Source organism: Dermochelys coriacea, chromosome 10 (genome assembly GCF_009764565.3).
Source record: "Dermochelys coriacea isolate rDerCor1 chromosome 10, rDerCor1.pri.v4, whole genome shotgun sequence".
In the NCBI taxonomy this organism is placed as follows: Eukaryota; Metazoa; Chordata; order Testudines; family Dermochelyidae; genus Dermochelys; species Dermochelys coriacea.
In genome coordinates, this window is record NC_050077.1 from 63669466 (window position 1) to 63690941 (window position 21476).

The window sequence follows — 21476 nt, forward strand, 5'->3', positions numbered from 1 at the left end:
GTTGTGCAATGCTCCCTTATAACGTTGTTTGGCAGCCGCCTGTTTTGTCCACTGCTTGCAGGAAGAGCAGCCGCTGGAGCTAGTGGTGGGGGCTTGGAACCAGGGTGGACCAACAGCCCCCCTATCAACTTCCCACCCCCTAAGTTCCCTGTGCAGCAGCTGCCCAGCAGGCTACCAATTGCTGGCAGTTCAGCTGTCCTTCCCGCCACTGCCGTGCGCTGCTCCTGCCCTCGGCCTTGGAGCTGCTACCTGGAGCCTCCTGCTTGCTGTGCGGGGAGGGGGGAAAAGAGGAACTAATGTCAGGGTGTCCCCCTTCTCCCTACTCCTGCCCCCTGCTAACCCCAATTGTAGAGCAGTGGGGAGACACAACAGGGCTCAGGAGGGAGACAGCTTCCGGGCCACAGCTGCTGTCTCAACTTCCTGATCTTGGGCAGTGTACATAGAATGTGGTGTCGCGTACTTACTTACATCTGTCTCCCCTTCCTCCGTTTGTGCTGCCTTGTAGTGTGTAAAACTACATTAACAACAACGTGTTAACCCTTGAGGGCTCAGCCGAATGCTAGTTCATCATTTAGCAGTAAGGCATCCCCTGAGAAATATCCCACCCTCGGACTCCTCCACCTCAACCAAGCTTCACAATCATCATCACTGTGTACAGTATTAAATTGTTTGTTTAAAACTTGTGTGAGTGTGTATAAAATATAGCTTTTTGTCTGGTGAAAAAAATTTCCCTGGAACCTAACCATCCCCCCATTTACATTAATTCTTATGGGGAGATTGGATTCGCTTAACATCGTTTTGCTTAAAGTCGCATTTTTCAGGAACATAACTACTATGTTAAGCGAGGAGTTACTGTATTTAAACCTTTAGTTATTTGAAAGATGCTACAACATGCTTGGCATTGCCATGTTATTCCTTTAAATATTTTGGCAATCAAGATGGAGACACTGGATCGTTTCAGACATGTTATGTAACCCTAATACCTCAATGCTTGCGGGCCTCCAAATACTCTAGTGCCAAGCTGTGCCCTAGAGGCTTGGCAGAATAAGTGAAATGTACCTTTTTAATTAAATTCATGAAAGCTAACGGTAAAAAAAAACCCTAAGTCCTTTAAACTGAATCCCCAGGCAGTGTTGCTAGCTCATATTTAAAACTCCAGTTCATGGAAACAAGTGATTATGACAGAATCTCAATTTTCATATATTTAAGCCCTCTTGAAAACATGACCCAAGTACCCTAAAGGCTCAAACCAAAAGGCAAATAGCAAGAACCCCAATCTCCTGATTTATTTTTTTTTGAATGCTTGGGGTTGGCAATAATTGTAATTGTAGTAGTCTGAGTAGTGGCTCTTCAGAATGAGAGATGTATGACCAGCATATGCACTGAAAAGGCTGTATGGCCAGGAATTCTACTCCTGTGTTGCTACAGGCCAAACGTTGTTGTTTCAGCTCTGTTAATGAAGGGTTATGTACACCCCGAGCTCTCTCTCTAATGGGGATGTGGCTCAGATGCACCTTGTGTCAGGCTCAGCCCAGTTCTCTAGGTGAAGGGAGTAAATCCTGGGATCAGCTGATGGAGGCTGGGTGACTTAGAACTAGACCTGTCTGGGTATAAAGGGCAGCCTGAGGTTTGGCTTGTGAGCACAATCCTGTAGGACAGAGGCAGGCAACCTATGGCACGCGTGCCAAAGGCAGCATGATTTTCAGTGGCACTCACACTGTCCAGATCCTGGCCACCGGTCCGGGGGGCTCTGCATTTTAATTTAATTTTAAGTGAAGCTTCTTGAACATTTTAAAAGCCTTATTTACTTTACATACAACAATAATTTAGTTATATATTATAGACTTATAGAAAGAGACCTTCTAAAAACATTAAAATGTATTACTGGCACGTGAAACCTTAAATTAGAGTGCATAAATGAAGACTCGGCACACCACTTCTGAAAGGTTGCCGACCCTGCTGTAGGATAAAAATGCAGTTGCTGGAGGAAAACCTTAACAAAAGGAGGCAGAAAGACTCTCCTTAACTTCCAGGCAGAGGGTTTTGGGGAGTGAGACCTGCAAGGAGTAGATACTCCAGCAGAAGACCCTGGGCCAGGGGATGGCACATGGTTCACAGAATTTATATTAAACTATTTTATCCATTTGGGAGAATTAAAACTCAAGCCCTGAAAAAAAGGGACTGAAATATGCATGCTGTTGGGAGTGGTTTTAGATACACTGGCTGGTGAGTTGACCTGCTGGCTTCCAGGCTGTTTAACTCAGCTATGTTAGATTCTTAAAATCTTGAGCTGCAGAGTACACAACAAACCAACAGTAGAGATGGGCCCAAACCAAAACCCTGCCTCCAATTCCAATCGCTTAATTTTGCAGAGTTCAGATCTGGACTTGATCTTTACTATTGAAGCCCATCCCTAATTTGCAGGGAGTAAACCTGGAAGATCCCACTACAGTAGAAAACATGCTAATGGTCATGAACATGCTAACAGTGGCAAACATTTTGTTCTGGTAACTTCTCCTTCAGTGAAAGGGCTTCTCTTTCTAGTTCAGTACAAGAACTGTGTGTTTAAAAAAACCTACGGTTTCAATTTGTGGATTCTATTTTTATTCCAAACATGCTTTCTGCCACATAGCTAGACAATCTGAATCAGAAGCAAACAGAAGGATGGAAATATGTTGCTGATTTCTCTTGAGCTGCTTTTTTAAAAGGGAAAATAGGAATTTCCTATCATTACTTGTAGCATTCCTTTGCTTTGGCATGGCTTGTCAAAGAATTATCTAATCATTTGTTTTAAGATGTCAAGTGTGGTTAAAATTAATTAGCTTCCATACAGCAATCTCCTTTGAGCAATTTATTGCTCTTACTTCCCTTACTCCACGCAGCACAGAAAGCATATATATCCTTGGTGTTTAAGAGCAAGTGTCAGATATGAAATTGCTTCTTGGCTTTTGGCTATTGTGAAATTTTCATGATTGATATATTATGGTAACTGTATTAATGAATTTTACAATTACTATCATTCTCCCAATGCATTGCATTAGTTTTACTTTCTATTTATTTGTATAATAACTGTGATTGGGACCCCTTGTACTAGGCACTGTAAAAACACAAAGGGAGGGGCAGTTCCTGCCCCCAAAGAGCTTAAAATCTAAATAGACAAGGCAGACAAAAGGTGGGAGGGGAAACAGAGTTTAAATGAATTGCTCAAGGTTATATAGCAGGTAAGTGGCAGTGGTGGGATTAGAACTCAGCTCTCCTGACTGTCTCATAGACTGTTAAAGTCAGAAGGGACCATTATCAGAGACACTCAATTGTGCATCATTAAGCAAACTTTTGCAAGATTTCCCTATCTCCCAGTCCCATACCAACGATTAAGTATTTATATTAACTCTGGGCTTTAAAGAGGATCTGTCTACTTTCCTAATGTACAGTTTTCCAAATGTACAGTTTGGTCAACCTACTGTTCATCCCTTTGATATTGTAACTGAGATCTGTGCACCTCTTTAATCCAATGTTTGCCTCTTGGAATATCAGAAAGTTGCCACTTCACAACGTGGCTATGTCTACATTGTAGCTGGAAGCAAGCCCTCCAGCCCAGGTAGACAGGCTTTTATAAGCTCAACTTGAGCTAGTGTCCTAAAAATAGCAGTGTGGATATTAGTGTATCAGCAGAGGCGTGTACCCACTTTACCCCCTGAGTGGCTAATCCAAACCTACAATGGTGTCACAACAGCCACACAGCTATTTTTAGCATGGGAATTCGAGCCAAGCTAGTGCAAGCCTGTCTACATGGGCTAGGCGGCTCACTTCTAGCTACAATGCAGCTGTCAACTTTTCCAGTGCTACACTGGCAGCAGGAATAGGTAAGTGGTGTACAATCTGTGGCACTGTAGAGGCAGATCATAATTTCTCTGGGTGGTCCTCCCTGAACCAGTTAGATCAGTTTTGTATCCAATGTAGCGCATGGTGTCTAACTCCCTTTTGTGCGCAGGAGAATGTTCTCACATAATGCGATTTCTTTTTATTCTGTACATTATGACATAAGCAGAAGGAGGCAGGGGAAGAAACTTTCAGACTCAGCTCTAGAATTCCTGACTTTCTGCAGGTGTGACTTCTCAGTTTTAACATTGCAAAATCTTGCTTTTTACCTTTTTGAGATCTGAATTTCAAAGTGAAAGCTGTATTAACATTAGCTTTGTTTTTTTGCATGGAACAGGTGTGTATGCATGTGTGTGTCTAAGTGAATTTCACATTAACTTATAAATACTGAAAACATGTTAGTAAAGCCAGTGGCACCTATTCTGACTCCCACCCCAGTCCATATATGCAGCTTCAAGAGCTGGAAAGGAGCTGCAAAGGGCTAGGGGGAATTCCCCTAGCACAGAAGCAGCATCGGGCTGCTATATGTAACCCATTCTGCCCCTAAGCTGCAGGGTTTCTGGGCTGTGGTGCTGTCCATAGACAGTTGTGGGGAGGCAGGCTGGAGGATTGCTCAAATTCTGGGCTGTTCTGGCCCTGACAGCAGCCCAGAATCCAGGTGGCACAAAGTTGACTTGGAGTCGCCTTTCCCTTTGTCCCACAGCTATGCCTCTCAAGAGATACAGGACAGAATCTGTCCCAGCAATTTTAGTCTTTCAGATTTGTTTGAAATGTGTAAAATGATTTAAAAGATCTGTTCTGTTGGTGTGCATACGTGTCTCCCATTAAAGGTAATGAGAAACAGCTGTTAATGGAATTACGTACAAGAACCAAAAAGCTAATAGCTTGTATTCTGTAAACTGTTGTCTCTTTGTTATGTGAACAGTTACATGGTTATATGTGCTCTTATAAAATAAACTTCTTTCCTGGAATGACTATGCTTATAGACTTTAATACCATTTTTAAAATATTCACTCTGCATTAGACTGGAAGCCTGTAACATTCAACTTCATAATCAAAGCTGCTTGTAAAGATTATAAAAAACACTTGATTAACTGGACAAAATATTGCTATAAAAGCTAGTTTAGTGTCTAAGGGTTTTATTCTCAAGCAACTTTTTAATCTCTTTTTATATAACCATATTCTCAGTATAGCAGAGAATTTGCTTGCATTGTTGCCAGGGATGATCTAAATAAGCATCTAAATTATTTTCACTAGTAAGAAGCATAACTACCTCTTCCCTCTCTTTCTCAGAAGTATGAAAAATAAACTATCCCACAATTACCAGTTTATTATAATGGAACATATCTCATATGGATTTCCATCAAATGTGGCTACAGGAAAATGTAACCATATTTATAGAAATGCTGTCTCAGGCCCCAGTGTATGCTGGAGTATAATCGATAAACCTTGTACAGTTGTGGTTGCCTCGTACGGTTATTCTGCAGGTCAAGTGATGCTTCTGTATTTCAGGGTGCAGATGGCCAAGGTATTTTTGTTGTGCCTTTCCACCACCTCACTGTTGATTTATGGTAATCGCAAGAAAATCTAACTCCATTTATTTATGATAAAATATGGAAATGGAATGATGGTATTAACAGAAATCCAGCTGCTACAAATCACTTGTACCCCTCTAGGATTGTGCTAAGGGAATTTGAGCCTAAGTGAGCTGTGCAAAGCACTCAAACTGCATTCCACATAAGAGCAACCATCATTAACTACTTACAGTATAAAGTGATGTAAATTTACATGGAACCTCAGGGAACATGTATTCTGTACATTCTGTGAATCCAAATTTATCTCATTCAGGCAAGACCAAATCACTCAAGACCGCAATGAGGAGGAGGAAGGATTTCCTGAAAAAGTGGGTTTAAGATGGTATCGGAAGTGGAGGGGAGTGAACTCTTGGATGAGAACAGAGCAAAGGTTGCTACTCACTTTTGCTCACACCTCCACCAACTCACATTCTCTTCCTTTTGGGTCCCTATGTGTCTCCTCGTAGGTGTGCATGTGCTATACCTCTGCAAGACACTTCACTGGAAGAGGCTATCCTTGTCCATGCGCTTTGGCCAGAGACCAAGTAAGGATTGGCTCCAGATATCTCTTGCCTTTGCGCCTTCTCCTCAGAGGTTGAAGAACTTTGCTCTCTTTGGGGCCAGTCTGTGTGAAATGCCACAAAACAAACTCTTTAAAAGATTCTCTAAAAATGGAAAGAGACTGTTACTCAGACTGTCTTCATAATGTAATTCATATGAATACTCTGCCAAAGCCCGGAGAGGCAGACATCCCTTAGCCTCTCTACTGAGAAAGGAACATTTACATAGCTGGACAGCAATTCCCTTCTCTGACCTCTCTTGGTCAGTCTGACAGTCTCATGATGCTGGGTCCAGAGCCAGATACATGTATCTCCCTCACCTGATCTGCTGCTGAGGTCCAAACGTTTCGTATTCATTATCATATTAAGGTTAGGTTATGCTCGTGTTTCCCCACACGACTGTTTGCTTAGGTGTGCTGTCTGTCTCATTCTCTGGCAGGTTCCCCCACCTACATGTCTGCCCATTCAGAATTTCAAAATCCCTCTTGATCTCTCTTCTTTACACACCCTTGCTAACCAAGTCCATTGCCCTTTATTATGGGGTGAGATAGTGTCAACCTGCTGAGAACACCCAATTTCTATCTCTGCTGACTACAAAGGGAATATGATTTTTTCCTCTTAACAATTTTCTACTGTCATGACATATAAACTATTGACAGACCCACTGTCTGTCTCAATAGCAGAAGGAATGATGCCAAGAATGGGAGGAGAGAAACAAAGGAGAGAGGAGAGGAGTGGGAAGAATGCAGGGATAATTAAGTATGTGTGGAAATGACACAGATGGGGGGAAAGGGGGAAATTATGCAGGGCCTGAGAAACAAAGATGAGGAGCTTGTCAATGGGGGAATTTGCAGAAGGAAGGGTGTGACAGGGACAGAACACCAGGAGAAGATGGCTTCAGTAGCAAGATATGAGCCTTGAGTGAGAGGCAGTGAGGCCAGAGAGGGGAAAAGTTAAAATAATTAAGATGAGAGATGATCCTGGTGTTAGTAATGGAGAAAGGTGGACTTTGGAAATATGAAAGGTGGAAATACAGCAAAGGAGCTTTCCAGTTGCTCCTACACAGCTGAGTAATGGAAGGAGGTAAAAATTTTGGCTACAACAATCTGAGGTCAAGGTGCAAGGGACTCAGCATCATCAGTGGCCTTAGATACCCAAGAGGAGGGGCAGAGTCATGGCCCTGGTCCTGCCCTCCCTTTTGGCATCCTCAAAGATAGGAGGAGCACATGCTATTCTTTTTTTAATGGGTGTTGACACTCCTTATATTTCCGTCTTGTAGAATTCTACCTGCCCATATTCACTGCAGGCAGAATGTCTCCAGATACTGCCATGCTATGGTATTATCTGCAGTATCGACCTTAAAGTGACACTGGTTCCTAAGGCCATAATCTGGTCTTTTACTTTCCGAGAAGTCACCCTTCTTATAATTGAACTTTAAACCACTTGCACAAACCAAAATCAGTGCAATTTTCTTTTACAGCTTGCTGAAATTAACATTTTTATATAGTTTAAAAAGAAACTTAATCTCTCCCCCAACCTCCTTGGAGAACAGCAGAAGGTACGCTGGTCTGGAGGATAACTGAATTCCAGCAGATCAACAACTGACTGCTGGAGCTGCTCTCAACCTTCAAACACCTTACTTACTCCAAAAATTAATGGCAGAAGCCTGGAATTTTGGTGGGTACCGGTATTCATCTATCTTATGAATCTGTTTTGTGCCTGGCTTTCCATCTACTCAGTGTGATCTCTATAAGATTAGTGCTCTGAAAAGGAATGTTAGTGGCAATTGCATTTGGATAAATAGACTGATCTCCTTTTAGTGGTTCAGTAAGAGAAATCTCATCCATGTCTGTCCTGATAATGCCAAATTCCTTCTTAAGAGGATGATACCCGAAATTAAGCTGTAATGACTAATATATCAATATGTTCTTAAAAACAAGTATATGTTAAGGGGAGAAAAGATGGACAAAGTGTATAATCTTACGTAGGTTAGATATACTAGCTCATGAGCATTTTTTGACAGAGATAAGGTCTAGTTATTGGGGGAGGATGGGGTGGAGTCTGAAAAACCTAATCAACAGCAGTTAGTCCAAGAACTAATGGCCATATTTTAAAAGATATTTAGGTGCCTTTAGATGCAGATAGGTGCCTAGTGGGCTTGTCAAGCACTTAACTCCCAAGGGGTTACAAATGTAAATATAAACATTCAGGGTTAAAATGAAAAATGTAACTCTGCATTACTTCCTTTAACCTTAGGCAAATGTCAAGGTTTTCTTGGCCAAATCAAAACAGAGGAAAGATAGCTATCAAATAAATAATCTTTCATAGGATTTTATTTGTGTCCTTATTTAGCAGATTATTAGGGTATAGAAGTAGAACTTCTTACTTTTGGTTTAACCTATAAAATACCCCCAATACAAAACAAATTAAATTGGTGTTTATCCAATAAGCACTGGAAACACCAGAAATGGTTACTTGGATCTAGCAGCTTGTCTACACAGAACAGCAAACTGGACAACAGGTATATGACTTCTAAAGCACTCTGAAGTGTTGTGTATTAATTGGTCTGTGTAGACCTGTTGGTGTGCATTAAAGATTGCCTAGTTCATTTTAACATAGTGCTGTTAGAAACAGTACTACATTAAAGCACACTGGGGAACATTAGAAAAAAATTACTCATTACAGTATATACTGCTGAAATGAGTAATGAATATACATAACAAATAGTATATACAAAGAAAAAGAAAAACCCATAAAACTATGAGTTTTTGGGCATCTACATAAAACTCAAATTGCTAAAACTAAACCCTGACAAATGAAATTAATAAACCCTAAAAAACAGAAGCCCTGTGAATTTCACTTCTACTGGAACTTCCAACAGAGGAGCTCCGTGTTATACACGCAAAAACTAAATCTCACATAACCCTGTGTGAAATAAACATTCACCTCTGAAGTGTCACACAATGGTGGTTGAACAGCTTGCTGCAATGCAACACATGAAGGAAGTGGAGAAGACTGTGTCCACCTGTATGGCGTTTTGTGTTATTACATGAAACACATTGAATCTTTAAGTGCAGCCGCAGGAAGGAAATGATAGAAATCAGCTCCCCGAATCTTCTTGATGCAAAGGAAGGAAGAATAGCGCACTGACTGTGCAGTGAGGAAGGACTTCATTATCAGTTATGAGAGGTAGTATTACTGATAGCACATAATCTGTGTTGCACAGCAACTGTCCATGCACAGCATGGGAGACCAAGGCAGAATGAGGCTGAAAAATCAAGATTGTGTGATAAGCCAGTTAGTAGAGCAGTGAGAGAGGTAGAGGTAAGAGAATTCACTTCTGATTTGTCAGCAGTTGCAATGAGAATGCCTGAGAATAGTACATTGTTTTCTATTGAGTGTTCATAAAATTAAGCCTTAAATTCCAAACGGAAGCAAACCATCAGTTTGAGGAACCAACACTACAGCACAGTAACAAACAGTTATGTGATGCAGCAATTGCTAAGGTAAAGTAACACCACGTTTGAGGTCTGACTGACTCTTCCATCATGGAAACCAACCAAACTCCATGACTTAACTTGGAATTCCCACTGGATAGAAAGTAGTGGCCACTTGGATGGGGGAAAGAATTGCGGCCTGCAAACACTGTAGATTCCAAGGATTAATGTGGTAAATAGATCATCATCTTGCAGATTCTAACCCATGTCCAGGAAGGGCCATCCCCTCTATGCTACTTGAAATTCTATGGCTTGTGTTATGCACAAGGATGAACTAGATTATCACCATGGCTTTAAAATCTACAAAAAGTAGGTCACCTGACTTGGAAGGGATTGCTCACATGCTTAAAATGAAGCCTTTGCAGTTTCCTGGCAGTTTTGTCCCAGGATCCAATAGCTGCATGAGAAACAGCTGCTCCCTGGCCTTCCCCCTGCTTATACTATGTCCTCAACCCTAGGTCACAGAGGGGCTTCTATAGGTTTCCAGGGAAAGGCAGGACTGTGTTGCATCAACTCCACTTTACCCCATACTTCTGTCGCTTTTCATCCAACTTTTCTAACCTCTCTGTGCCTTCCAGCTGAGGAGTGAACGGAGCCCTTTGCCATTATCCAAGTATCTGGGTACACTGTTGGTGAGTGTAGCCCTGAAGCAATGCACAGTGGCTTTTATGCAACATGTCAATTGCTTTTCCCAATGTTTATGAATACTGCTTATTTGTTGTGTAAATGTCTTGCCAGATTCTTCCTGACTAGACCCTATTACGCTTCCCAGTTTGCTGATTCAGACCTCTGTTACAGAAAGGCAAAAAAACTTGCTAAAATATAAATAAAAAACAAATCCCAGGTTTTCACCCTGATAAAGTACAGCCTTTATGTCCACATAAATTCCACAAATGATCACTGTGCCATTCCAAAAAGTAGTTGCAAACATTGCAGATACAGTTTCAATACTGCATAACCTCCATAATTCCCGACTCGAAGAACTTTGCCCCAGGATATTTTAACATTACTATTTATAACACTACTTTTCTGTTTCTAAATAAGTCTGCAAAAAGAAAAGGAGTGCTTGTGGTACCTTAGAGACTAACAAATTTATCTGAGCATAAGCTTTCGTGAGCTACAGCTCACTTCATCGGATGCATGCAGTGGAAAATACAGTGGGGAGATTTATATACACAGAGAACATGAAACAATGGGTGTTATCATACACACTGTAACAAGAGTGATCAGGTCAGGTGAGCTAATACCAGCAGGAGAGAAAAAAAACCTTTTGTAGTGATAATCAATGTGGGCCATTTCCAGCAGTTGACAAGAAGGTGTGAGGAACAGTAGGGAGGGGAAATAAACATGGGGAAATAGTTTTACTTTGTGTAATGACACATCCACTCCCAGTCTTTATTCAAGCCTAAGTTAATGGTGTCCAGTTTGCAAATTAATTCCAATTCAGCAGTCTCTCATTGGAGTCTGTTTTTGAAGTTTTTTTGTTTTTTTTTTTGCCACTTTTAGATATGTAATCGAGTGATCAGAGAGATTGAAGTGTTCTCCTACTGGTTTTTGAATGTTATAATTCTTGATGTCTGATTTGGGTCCATTTATTCTTTTATATAGAGACTGTCCAGTTTGGCCAATGTACGTGGCAGAGGGGCATTGCTGGCACATGATGGCATATATCATACTGGTAGATGTGCAGGTGAACGAGTCTCTGATAGTGTGGCTGATGTGATTAGGCCCTATGATGGTGTCCCCTGAATAGATATGTGGACACAGCTGGCAACAGGCTTTGTTGCAAGGATAGGTTCCTGGGTTAGTGTTTTGGTGGTGTGATGTGTGGTTGCTGGTGAGTATTTGATTCAGGTTGGGGGGCTGTCTGTAAGCAAGGACTGGCCTGTCTTCTAAGATCTAAAATAAGTCTGTTTACAAAAGTATTTTGGCTCCATCTAGAATGGCTTTTGACTGTACTTATCAAGATAAAATACAAAACAGACTTGTATTGCTCACACACAAATGTGTATGCAGATCATATAACATGGTAAATGATTTAAATAACATAACTGGTCAGCTCCAAATAAATAATGACTGTTTTTAGAGCCCTATTTATATTAATGAATCATTTTAAAATCTGATATTGTTTACTAAGTGCATATTTATTTCCCATGGTAGAGTTTAGATAATTTATCAATTTTTAATATGCATTAAGCTTTTTGTGCCTGAAGTGATAGGGGAAAATCCTAATTCATTGAAGTCAATAGCAGAACTCCTTCTTACTTCAACAGGGCCAGGAATTTTGTCCACAGTTTATACTTGCTTTGGCCACTGGCAGCATACAAAATCCTAAACTGTGAAGTGTTAATATTCTATAAAACCCATTCACCAGTTGAGAACTCTACATGGGGCCCTAGCTGCTGTCGTGCCTGGGCCAAATTCCCATTGATCACTGAGAGTGTTTGGTCTAAAAAGGGCTCCAGAATAGGCTTGTGATAGAATAAACTTTCATGGGGGAGAAGGGGCCTTACAGTGCCTTACAGGAGAGAGAGAGGTAATTTAGCCCTTTGTCCTCATGTGATCAGAATATAAATGCAGTACTTCTCTGTATATAAAAAAAAAATGTAGCAGTCTGTATTCTGAGCTATGAGCTTGTAATATGTTTTAAAACCAATATGGTAGAAAACTGGTGTAAATTGAGATAAAAAAAAAGTAGCAGTCTGTATTCTGAGCTAGGAGCTTGTAATACGTTTTAAAACCAATATGGTACAAGACTGGTGTAAATTGAGATAGCTAGCAGATGAGGATCTGCCCTTCTCTCTTTCTGTCACTCACTCCATGACACCAATGACATACCATGACTACTGCAGGCAACTTGAAATTCTATGGCCTGTTTTCTGCAGAAAAATGGACCAGATTATCACAGGGGCTTAGTTTTCATAGATTTTAAATTAGGCCCACTGACTTCAAGGGGACTACACACATGCCTAAAATGAAGCCTTTGCAGGATCAGGGCCTTCACTTGTAACTTGTCCTCATTTCTTCAACATCTTTTCAGTATGAAGTTAAAAAACTTGATTCTGCTTCTGAAAATGACTTTTTATAAAATAATCCCAAGATGTCTGTCACTCTTATTCTGTTACTATGTTATATTCTAAGTATTACTTGTTCAATTCTGGGGATGGGGAAAGGTTCCATAGGATGATCACATTTTATGGAGTAAGCATGGCTAGTCTGTAGTAAAAATCATGATGCTGGACAGTGTATGTGCTACTGTGAAATTTGGTATGTATTCAAAATGTGTAACTTTTCCCCCCTTAATAAACTGGGTTATACAATGTGTGTGTTGAAAAGAATGAAAACATATCTAGTACTTCTAGTGTGGGGACAAGTCTGTCCAGACACTAAAGTAAAATATCTTAGAGACTAACAAATTTATTAGAGCATAAACTTTCGTGAGCTACAGCTCACTTCATCGGATGCATTAATGCATCCGATGAAGTGAGCTGTAGCTCACGAAAGCTTATGCTCTAATAAATTTGTTAGTCTCTAAGGTGCCACCGGTACTCCTTTTCTTTTTGCGAATACAGACTAACACGGCTGCTACTCTGAAACCTGTAAAGTAAAATATATTTATCTTAAAATAGTTAGCTTGAGTACAAAGCAGGGATGGATGAGACAGAGGCTGCAATGGATGCCACGTCTCGAATGGCTGGATATTCTAGTATGGAGATGATGATTTTTCAAGTACAACTAATATTTATCCCACATTATTGCATTCAAGGAGCTTTTTGTGTACACAATACACGTGAAGTTACCACCGTGATATTCAAAAACATGGAAAAAAGTTCTGCTCCTCTTGTAGACTCAGCTGTAATTGGCTATTGAAGGAAACAAGACTCCTGGAATGTAAAGATTAGACTCCAGCTGGACCAGCGAAAGTGCATACTTTCAGTACCTGGGCAGCGGGCTGCCAGAATGCTGGGGTCTGCACTCGCCGAATGCAAGGGGTAGGAGACGTAGACTAGCACTGCTGGAGTATTTCAATCCTTAAAGGGGTGGTGGTGGTTTCTATTTATATTGCAGAAGCACCTAGGAGCCCTAGGAATAGACCAGGACCCCCTGTGCTGTACAAACACAGTAAAAAGACAGACCCTGCCCAAAGTGATTACAATCTAAGTGTCCTTGAGTGGCCAGGGCCCTGCTGCCCTATACACCAACTAGGAATGGTGCTGAAGGGAGTGCATGCTAAACATCTAAAAAGTGTATGTGCTGCTTCTGAGAGTGAAATCCTAGTCTCACTGAAGGCAATGGCAAAACTCCCATTGGCTTCAACAGAACCAGGATTTTGCCCTGAATGTGCATCTCCTGGCTATCCTGGAGGCATTCTGCCACTACGCTCTGCATGCAGAATACCTCAGGCAACTGCCACGGGGTTCCGCAGTGACTAATTCCTCCCCACCCTCCCTTTCCTCTGGTTGTGAAATAAGCGAACCCCTAGATTTCTATGCCTTTGGTAGTGACTGACAGTATGATTATCAAACACCCACATATACACATATACTGCACTGTACATATGGAATAGTAGGCGAAAAAGACCAAAAAAAAAAAAATCCAACCACACAGTGCTTTCTCAGAGCATATGTGGATCCAAACAAATAAGGAACAGCTAGTAAAACAAGTCCTTTAGGCAGAGGGTGGGGAGAGCATTGTAGTGCTTTTCTTTTGAAGAATTACATAGTACCTGTTTAATTCTGCTGCCCTGCATGACCGGGGATACCAGATTTTTTTGATTTTGTACAAGGAGGAAAGACAGCATGGATGAAAGGGAGGTTTAATATATTGCTCAGCATTAACTGCTGGAAATTAACAGGCTGTGAGAAAAAGTGTTTAGGGCAAATTCTAAACCATTTTTTTTTAAAAAAAATAAACTCTTAATCTCCACAAATTGTTGGTAGAAGCTGTCTTAAAGCAGCTTGTCTCTAATACTGACATTCCTTTGTAACTCAAAACAGTGAGTAAGATGTGATCATTGAGAAGAAATTATATATTTTAATGACAGGTTTCAGAGTAGCAGCTGTGTTAGTTTGTATTTGCAAAAAGAAAAGGAGTACTTGTGGCACCTTAGAGACTAACAAATTTATTTGAACATAAGCTTTCGTGAGCTACAGCTCACTTCATCGGATGCATTTGGTGGAAAAAACAGAGGAGAGATTTATATACACCCACAGAGAACATGAAACAATGGGTTTATCATACACACTGTAAGGAGAGTGATCACTTAAGATAAGCCATCACCAGCAGCAGGGGGGGGAAGGAGGAAAACCTTTCATGGTGACAAGCAAGGTAGGCTAATTCCAGCAGTTAACAAGAATATCAGAGGAACAGTGGGGGGGGTGGGGTGGAAAGTCAGTGTAAGGAGAGTGATCACTTAAGATGACCTATTACCAGCGGGGGGGGGGGGGGGGGGGGGGGGAGGGAGGAGAAAACCTTTAGTAGTGATAATCAAGGTGGGCCATTTCCAGCAGTTGACAAGAATGTCTGAGGAATGGTGGGGGGTAATAACATGGGGAAATAGTTTTACTTTGTGTAATGACCCATCCACTCCTAGTCTCTATTCAAGCCTAAATTAATTGTATCCAGTTTGAATTGGAATTAATTAAGTGATCACTCTCCTTACAGTGTGTATGATAACACCCATTGTTTCATGTTCTCTGTGTATATAAATCTCCCCACTGTACTTTCCACGGAATGCATCCAATGAAGTGAGCTGTAGCTCACGAAAGCTTATCCTCAGATAATTTTGTTTGTCTCTAAGGTGCCACCTGTACTCCTTTTATATTTTAATGGTATATCAGCCTGAACATAAAACACATGACAGGGCACTCCCTTAATGCAGGAGGCATGGGGAGCTGGACAGCCTGATGTTTTTCTATTACCTTATAAGCTATTAAACAAATGATAAAATATTCACCAGGACATCACTTGCAGATCTACCTCATCGTAAAACTAGGCTGACCAAAAGTAAAAAATAATCTATAGGAAACAAGCCTATACGTTTAGGAGACTTCACCCAGAGGGGACCTGTCTATCCTAGAGTTCTATACTGTCACCCATCACTGTAGTAGCTGAGTGTTTTTCATGAAAAATCAATAGCGAAGTCTCTAATGGACTTTTCCCTTTACAGGAATTGGAACTCTGCTTGGGCTAGGTTATTTTTGGAGGGGAAATGGTGATTGGGAATAAAAGGGGCATTTGGATTGTGAGTGGCACTTTCTGTAGAAAGGCATTCTCAAAGGAGAAGGCTTTGCAATGTTTCTTAATAGATCTTTTCCATCTCTGTCTACTCTAATCACAAAATAAGTCAGACAACAATAAATATGGGTATGAATCTGATCTCGCTTACATATGTTTTGCTGGTGTAACTACACTGACTCAAAGGAGCCACTCCTGATTTACACCAATGTAAGTCACATGAATCAGGCCCTTCCAGTGACTAGATTAAGAAATCATATGTCTGCTGTCATATGTAAGAAAGCCTTTCATTGTGAGACACTACAGTAGACAGCTTTGTTGATGTCAGGGTTACCAACAAGACATTGTATGAAGTTAAAACCTGAAGATATGTATAGGGGTGGGGGACCTTTCTATTGTACAACTTTTCCCTTTGGACTGAAATTGGAAAACAATGTGCTGGCACTACTACTGTACTGTAGGAACTACTGTAAAGTAATGTAAAATCCAGCATTACAGGGAACTGTCTTTATTCACTTCAATTACTGGACAAATCAATGATTACTCATTTATTTTGCTCACTACTTAGGGATGTGGGTTGGTTGGGGAGGCAGAGGAAAGTGTTTTCCATCAGCGGTTTTCAGTCTTACCTAAAAACTATGCAAGCTCCAGCCACCAGAAAGCAGCTGTTTTATGTTTTTGTGACAATTACAAGTTAAGACACTCTAAAAATAAAAGCCTACGGATTTTGCATGTCTGGGCTTGAGGGGGGAAGTCTTCCCTTCCAAATATTTGGTCAAATATTTGTAGTTCTGGATAAAAAGGAAAAAAAACTGCAGCTCCTGAATATAAAGCATAATGGACCAGATCTGTCACCAGACAAGCTCTGTTACGTTCAGTGTGTCACACCCTGGTAGAATTTAACCCCCTAAGACAAACCACACTGTTACACCAGAGGAACCAGTTTGACTTCAACTGAGTGGCTGTAACAGGGAGCAGAATTTGGCTGAATGCCTTGTATTCTAGTGTCTTAGTTCTTTAGACAAAAAGGGGAGTTATTGCTTTTGCTGTCCCTGAAGTTGCAGTGGAATGGAAAGGTCCAAGGGGCAGCTACAGTGACTTCTTTGTTTTAAAAAGGAAAAGGAGTACTTGTGGCACCTTAGAGACGAACAAATTTATTTGAGCATAAGCTTTTGTGAGCTACAGCTCACTTCATCGGATGCATTTGTCTTTGGCAGAGTTCATCACCTGTTGGATCCTGCTAACCCACTGCTGCTGCACAAGGGGAGGACTTACGGATAAAGACAAATGCAAAGTATTTCACTTAGAAAGGAAAATCAAATGTGGAACTACAAAATGGAGAATGGCTAGGTATTAGTACTGCTGAAAAGGATCCGGGGTGATAGTGAATCACAAATCAAACAGGAGTTGTCCATGTGATGTAGTTGTGAAAAGGGCTTGTATGGGTTGTATTAACAGGAGCATTGTATGTAAGGCATGGGAGGCAATTGTCTGGCTGTAGTCAGCACTCAGGCCTCAGCTGGAGTACTGTGTCCAATTCCAATGAGGCAAGATGTGGGCAAATTGGAGGGAGTCCAGAGAGGACAACAACAAAACTGATAGAAGTTTTAGAAAACTATGAGGAAAGGTTAAAAATGACGGGCATGTTTAGTCTGACAAGTCTTCAACCATGTTAAGGGTTGTTATAAAGAGGACAGTGACCAATTGTTCTCCACTGAAAGTAGGAAAAGAAGTAATCTGCTTAAGCTGCAGGAAAGGAGATTTAGGTGAGATATGGGGGGAAAACTTTCTAACTCTAAGAGTAGTTAAACTCTGTGCCTAGGCTTCCCAGGGCAACTGTGGAATTCCCATCCTTGGAGGTTTTTAAGAGCAGGTTGGACAACCATCTGCCAGGGATGATCTAAGTTCACTTGATCTTGCCTCCGTGCAGGGGGCTGGACTTGACCTCTGGAGGCTCCTTCCAGCCGGACGTGTCTATAGTTCCACCCTCCACCCGGGCTCACAGGCGGCGAGCAACTTCTTGCGCTGCAGTGGGCAGCACGGGGCAGGTGCTGGCTTAGTTCCTCAAGGGAGGAGATTGGTCCAGGACCCCTCCACCTCCCCCGGCACACACAGGGACCTCTAGGGCCCCCGCCTCCCTCTGCAAACGCCATCCCTGCGCCGAGTCCCCCGCAGCTCTGTCCTGCCCTTGAAGTGGCAGTAAAACACCCGTGTAAAGTGCCAGGAGCCCTCCCCCCCGCCCCTAGCTCGACCCTCGGGGCTGGCGCCGGGTCCAGGCAGCGCAGCGGGTCCCGCCGCCCTCCCTACCTGCAGGCGCGAGCAGCTCCCCTTCGCTCAGCTCCGCCGAGTCCGAGTCCATGGTGCAGCCGCGCGCCGCAGCTCCGAGGGGCGCCGCGTGCAGCCCTGGGCCCGCCGCCGCCGCCGCCGCCGCGCGGAGAAGAGCAGCCCGGAGCCGGGGAGAGCGGAGTGAGCGAGGGAGCGCGGGCGGCTCCGCTCCTGGGTCAGCGCCGCCACATGCAGCCGCCTCGCTCCGTGCCATTGGCTGCGAGGCAGGCGGGCCCCTCGGGGGCGCACGGGGGGCGGGAGGAGGAGGCTCGGCGCTCTCCCTAAACTTGTTACATGGGCTGATCTAATCACCGGCCGCGGCTCCGCAGCGTCCCGAGCTTGCCTGGCGCTGCAGGGAGCTTGGGCCCGGCCCCGCCTCATAACCCAGGGCCCTGGGGCCGCTCGCTTTCGGTTCTGGGGCTTCTGCTGGTTGGCCCTGGTGCGGTGCCCGGGGCTCTCCTGCCTGGCTCTTCTGGGCTTGGTCCTGGCGCTGCTGGGTATGTCTGGGGCTCCCTCCCTGCTCCCTTCCGCCCACAGCGGAGCTGCGGGCTTTGCACAAAGGGCAAATAGAGCCTCTTTAGTAGCTACCCATTCAGTTAGTACTCTGCGCCTGGGAGCCCCCCTCACGGACCGGACAATGTTCTGCTAGGTGCTGTACAAACTCAGAACAGAAACGCTATTGCTGCCCCAAAGAGCTTATCAATGATCATTGTGTATCGTCTGTTCAGGATTATTCAGTGGGGGAAATGTGCTGCTGATTCTCTACTTTTTTGTTTCTCTCCCGTCCCCAGCATCCTTTCTCCCCTTTTACCTGTATTTGTGTCTCCCCTCTGGATTTCCTGCCCTTTGTGAGCTACCAGTTCACAATCTCTACCCATTCTAGCTACTCAAAAACTAAGCAATGAAAGAGTTAATGTTGGCATGTGTAAGTACAGTGGCATCATTGGGCATATGAGCGGACATGGGAAAGCCATCGATAAGGGGGCAGAGGCGTTCCTCACGCCTTCCTCTATGTGCTGCAGAGAGTGAAAACCCAGAGCAGTGTTGTGAAGTACACAGAGTGCAAAGGTGCCCAATGTGGCATGGCCTAACCTGCCCTGTGCCACAGAACCACAGCAGCAAAAGTGGAGTCTGAATTTGCCCCCCAATCTATAGAAAGTCCCAGTATTCCCTCTCCCTTCATATCAGGCGTGGCCAAAGTACTACCTGCAGAGACAACAGATCGCAGCCTGGCCCAAGCAGACTGGAGCCTGGTCTCTGTGCAGGACACACCTCTGTATGAAAGATGAGGGTGGCTGCAAGCTGCTCCATTTATATTTTGCATGTCAGGAGCAACTTAATTTGAGAAGTTGCCAGCATCATCCTCAGTGGGTAAAGTTTGGACCTCCAGCCTTCTAGTAAAAAGACCTTTGTGAGATATCACAGACAGCCATGTCAATTCAATGACAATGACAACAAAGCCTGCCATTAAGACATATTACACAAAGGAGTAGAGAGCACAGCTGGGCTAGGCTCTGCATAAGTGTGTTATGGAGAAAGCCTCATGGCAATAAGAAGTCCCCAGAACAGAATCAGAGAATTGCTGCAGGTGATGATAGACATCACATTCAGAACAAAAACTGAGAGCTCCAAGGTACCAACTCCCCACCTTTTGAACCAGTACAACCCCAAAGAGTATAAAAAGGCTTTCTCCACTAACAGAACATCTAATTCTGGGGGCTAATGGAGGGAAGTTGTCCACCAGATGTGGATTTGAGTTTAATCCATCTTCTCCGTCTTTACTTCCTTCAGATGTATCAGCTTCTGAAGTTTTTATCCCTGCTATACAAATGTTATCACACTGTAGGCAAAGGTTGACTTTTTAATGGCACTAAGCAGGGCATACCAAAAGCTTAACATTCTGCCCACTGCAACCATATTCCTACCACCAACCATCTTAGGTGCAGCACATTCTTCTTCCAAAATAATAATAATAATAATAATAATAATGGCCCTACTAAAAGAAATTCTCTAATTTTTTCAGGTTGGATTTTTTTGGGCAGGACATATACTATAATCACATCTGCTTGTGGGGAGAGCTTTGGAGATCCACACTTGATTATCACATAGTCCGTGTTCAGCTAGTATCCAGTGTTAGATGCTTCTAATTCAGAAGTCTTTGATACCAGATGTTCAGTTGCCACTAGACAACATTATTTTTCATGATCCTTTAAAGAGGAAGAAGTCTTGGCTTGAGATAGTGAAAATGAAAACTGAACCCCACTTGTTTTAATTGCTGTCAGCCTTTTTCTCCTTGGATTACCAGACCAATAGATAATGCAGTGGAAATGAAATAACTTAATCAATATTCTATTGCGTCAAAGGTGAGAAATACACATTGTGCATTCTCATTGCTGTGCTGTAATTATTTTCTGTTCCACAGTAAATTTTCTTTCAAGGTCATTTTTCTACTTTATTGCTGCGCTGCTAACTGTACAGCAGTCACTAAAGTTTTCAGCTGAAATAGAATGAGCATATTGTTTCATTTCAAAACATATGGTTAGAATTCATTTTTTCCTTTAAATGTTCTTTAGCCAGCAGAGTCCAGCACTTGTCATAACATGCGACCTGGAAAATTCCATATTCTTAGAGCTCAGAAGTTCATAGTTTCCACCCATTACAACAGTGTGCACAAGAAAACCAAAACCAATTAATGACAATATATGCCATATATATGTAACTTAAGTAATAGTCCACATACTGAAAACAGCTTCTGTTTGATTTTCTTTTGGTTTATTATAAATTGCTCTCTGTTCAGCTACGGAGTTCACTGTTATGAGCTTAGTACCATAACATGTATTTCCTATATTACGAGACATTCATGGTTCTAGGGTAGCTACACCAGATGCTGGTACAATGCTTTTAAAGGCCAAAATCCACAGGTGGATTTCCACACCCCAAGCTAACACCCTAACCACTGGGACAGCCTTGCTTTCTGAGTTCAAAATGGAGTGTGCCAATGGACAGCCAGAGACAGGTGAAATGGAAACTGGAGAAGTGAGAGATCTGAGAGCTGTCAGCATACAAGTCATAGTTGAAGCTGTTACAGTGTAACTCACTGTTGTCTCCCAGGATGGCGGTAGAAAGAAAACAACACTAATGGAGAGTGGGTGGGGACTCCAGGGAAGGAAAGGGCACAGAGGTAGGAAGAGATCCATTGTAGCCTAAAGCTTTTGAAGCCTCGGGAGACGAGTCTTTAGATGACAGAATGACTGATCATGTCAAAGACATGACAAATGGATCAAGAACGATATAAATGGGAGAACTTGGGATGTCACTGGGAAGTGGTGATGACTTTGGTTAGGGCACTTTCAATGGTGTGGCTGGAGTAAAAACTAAATGGGAGTGGGGCAAAAGAGAAATTT

At 42.5% G+C, this 21476-nt stretch overlaps 1 protein-coding gene across 1 annotated transcript in view; it reads right to left on the minus strand.

Annotated features, from left to right (window-relative positions):
* The window catches only part of TNFAIP8L3 (TNF alpha induced protein 8 like 3), a 57777-nt gene extending 39443 nt beyond the window's left edge, over positions 1-18334 (minus strand). The window contains exon 1 of the mRNA XM_038420491.2: positions 18055-18334. Within this exon, the coding sequence (XP_038276419.1) occupies positions 18055-18286 (232 nt within the window). The 5' untranslated portion in view covers positions 18287-18334. The remainder of the gene's footprint in view (positions 1-18054) is intronic.
* Positions 18335-21476: the final 3142 nt, after the last annotated feature.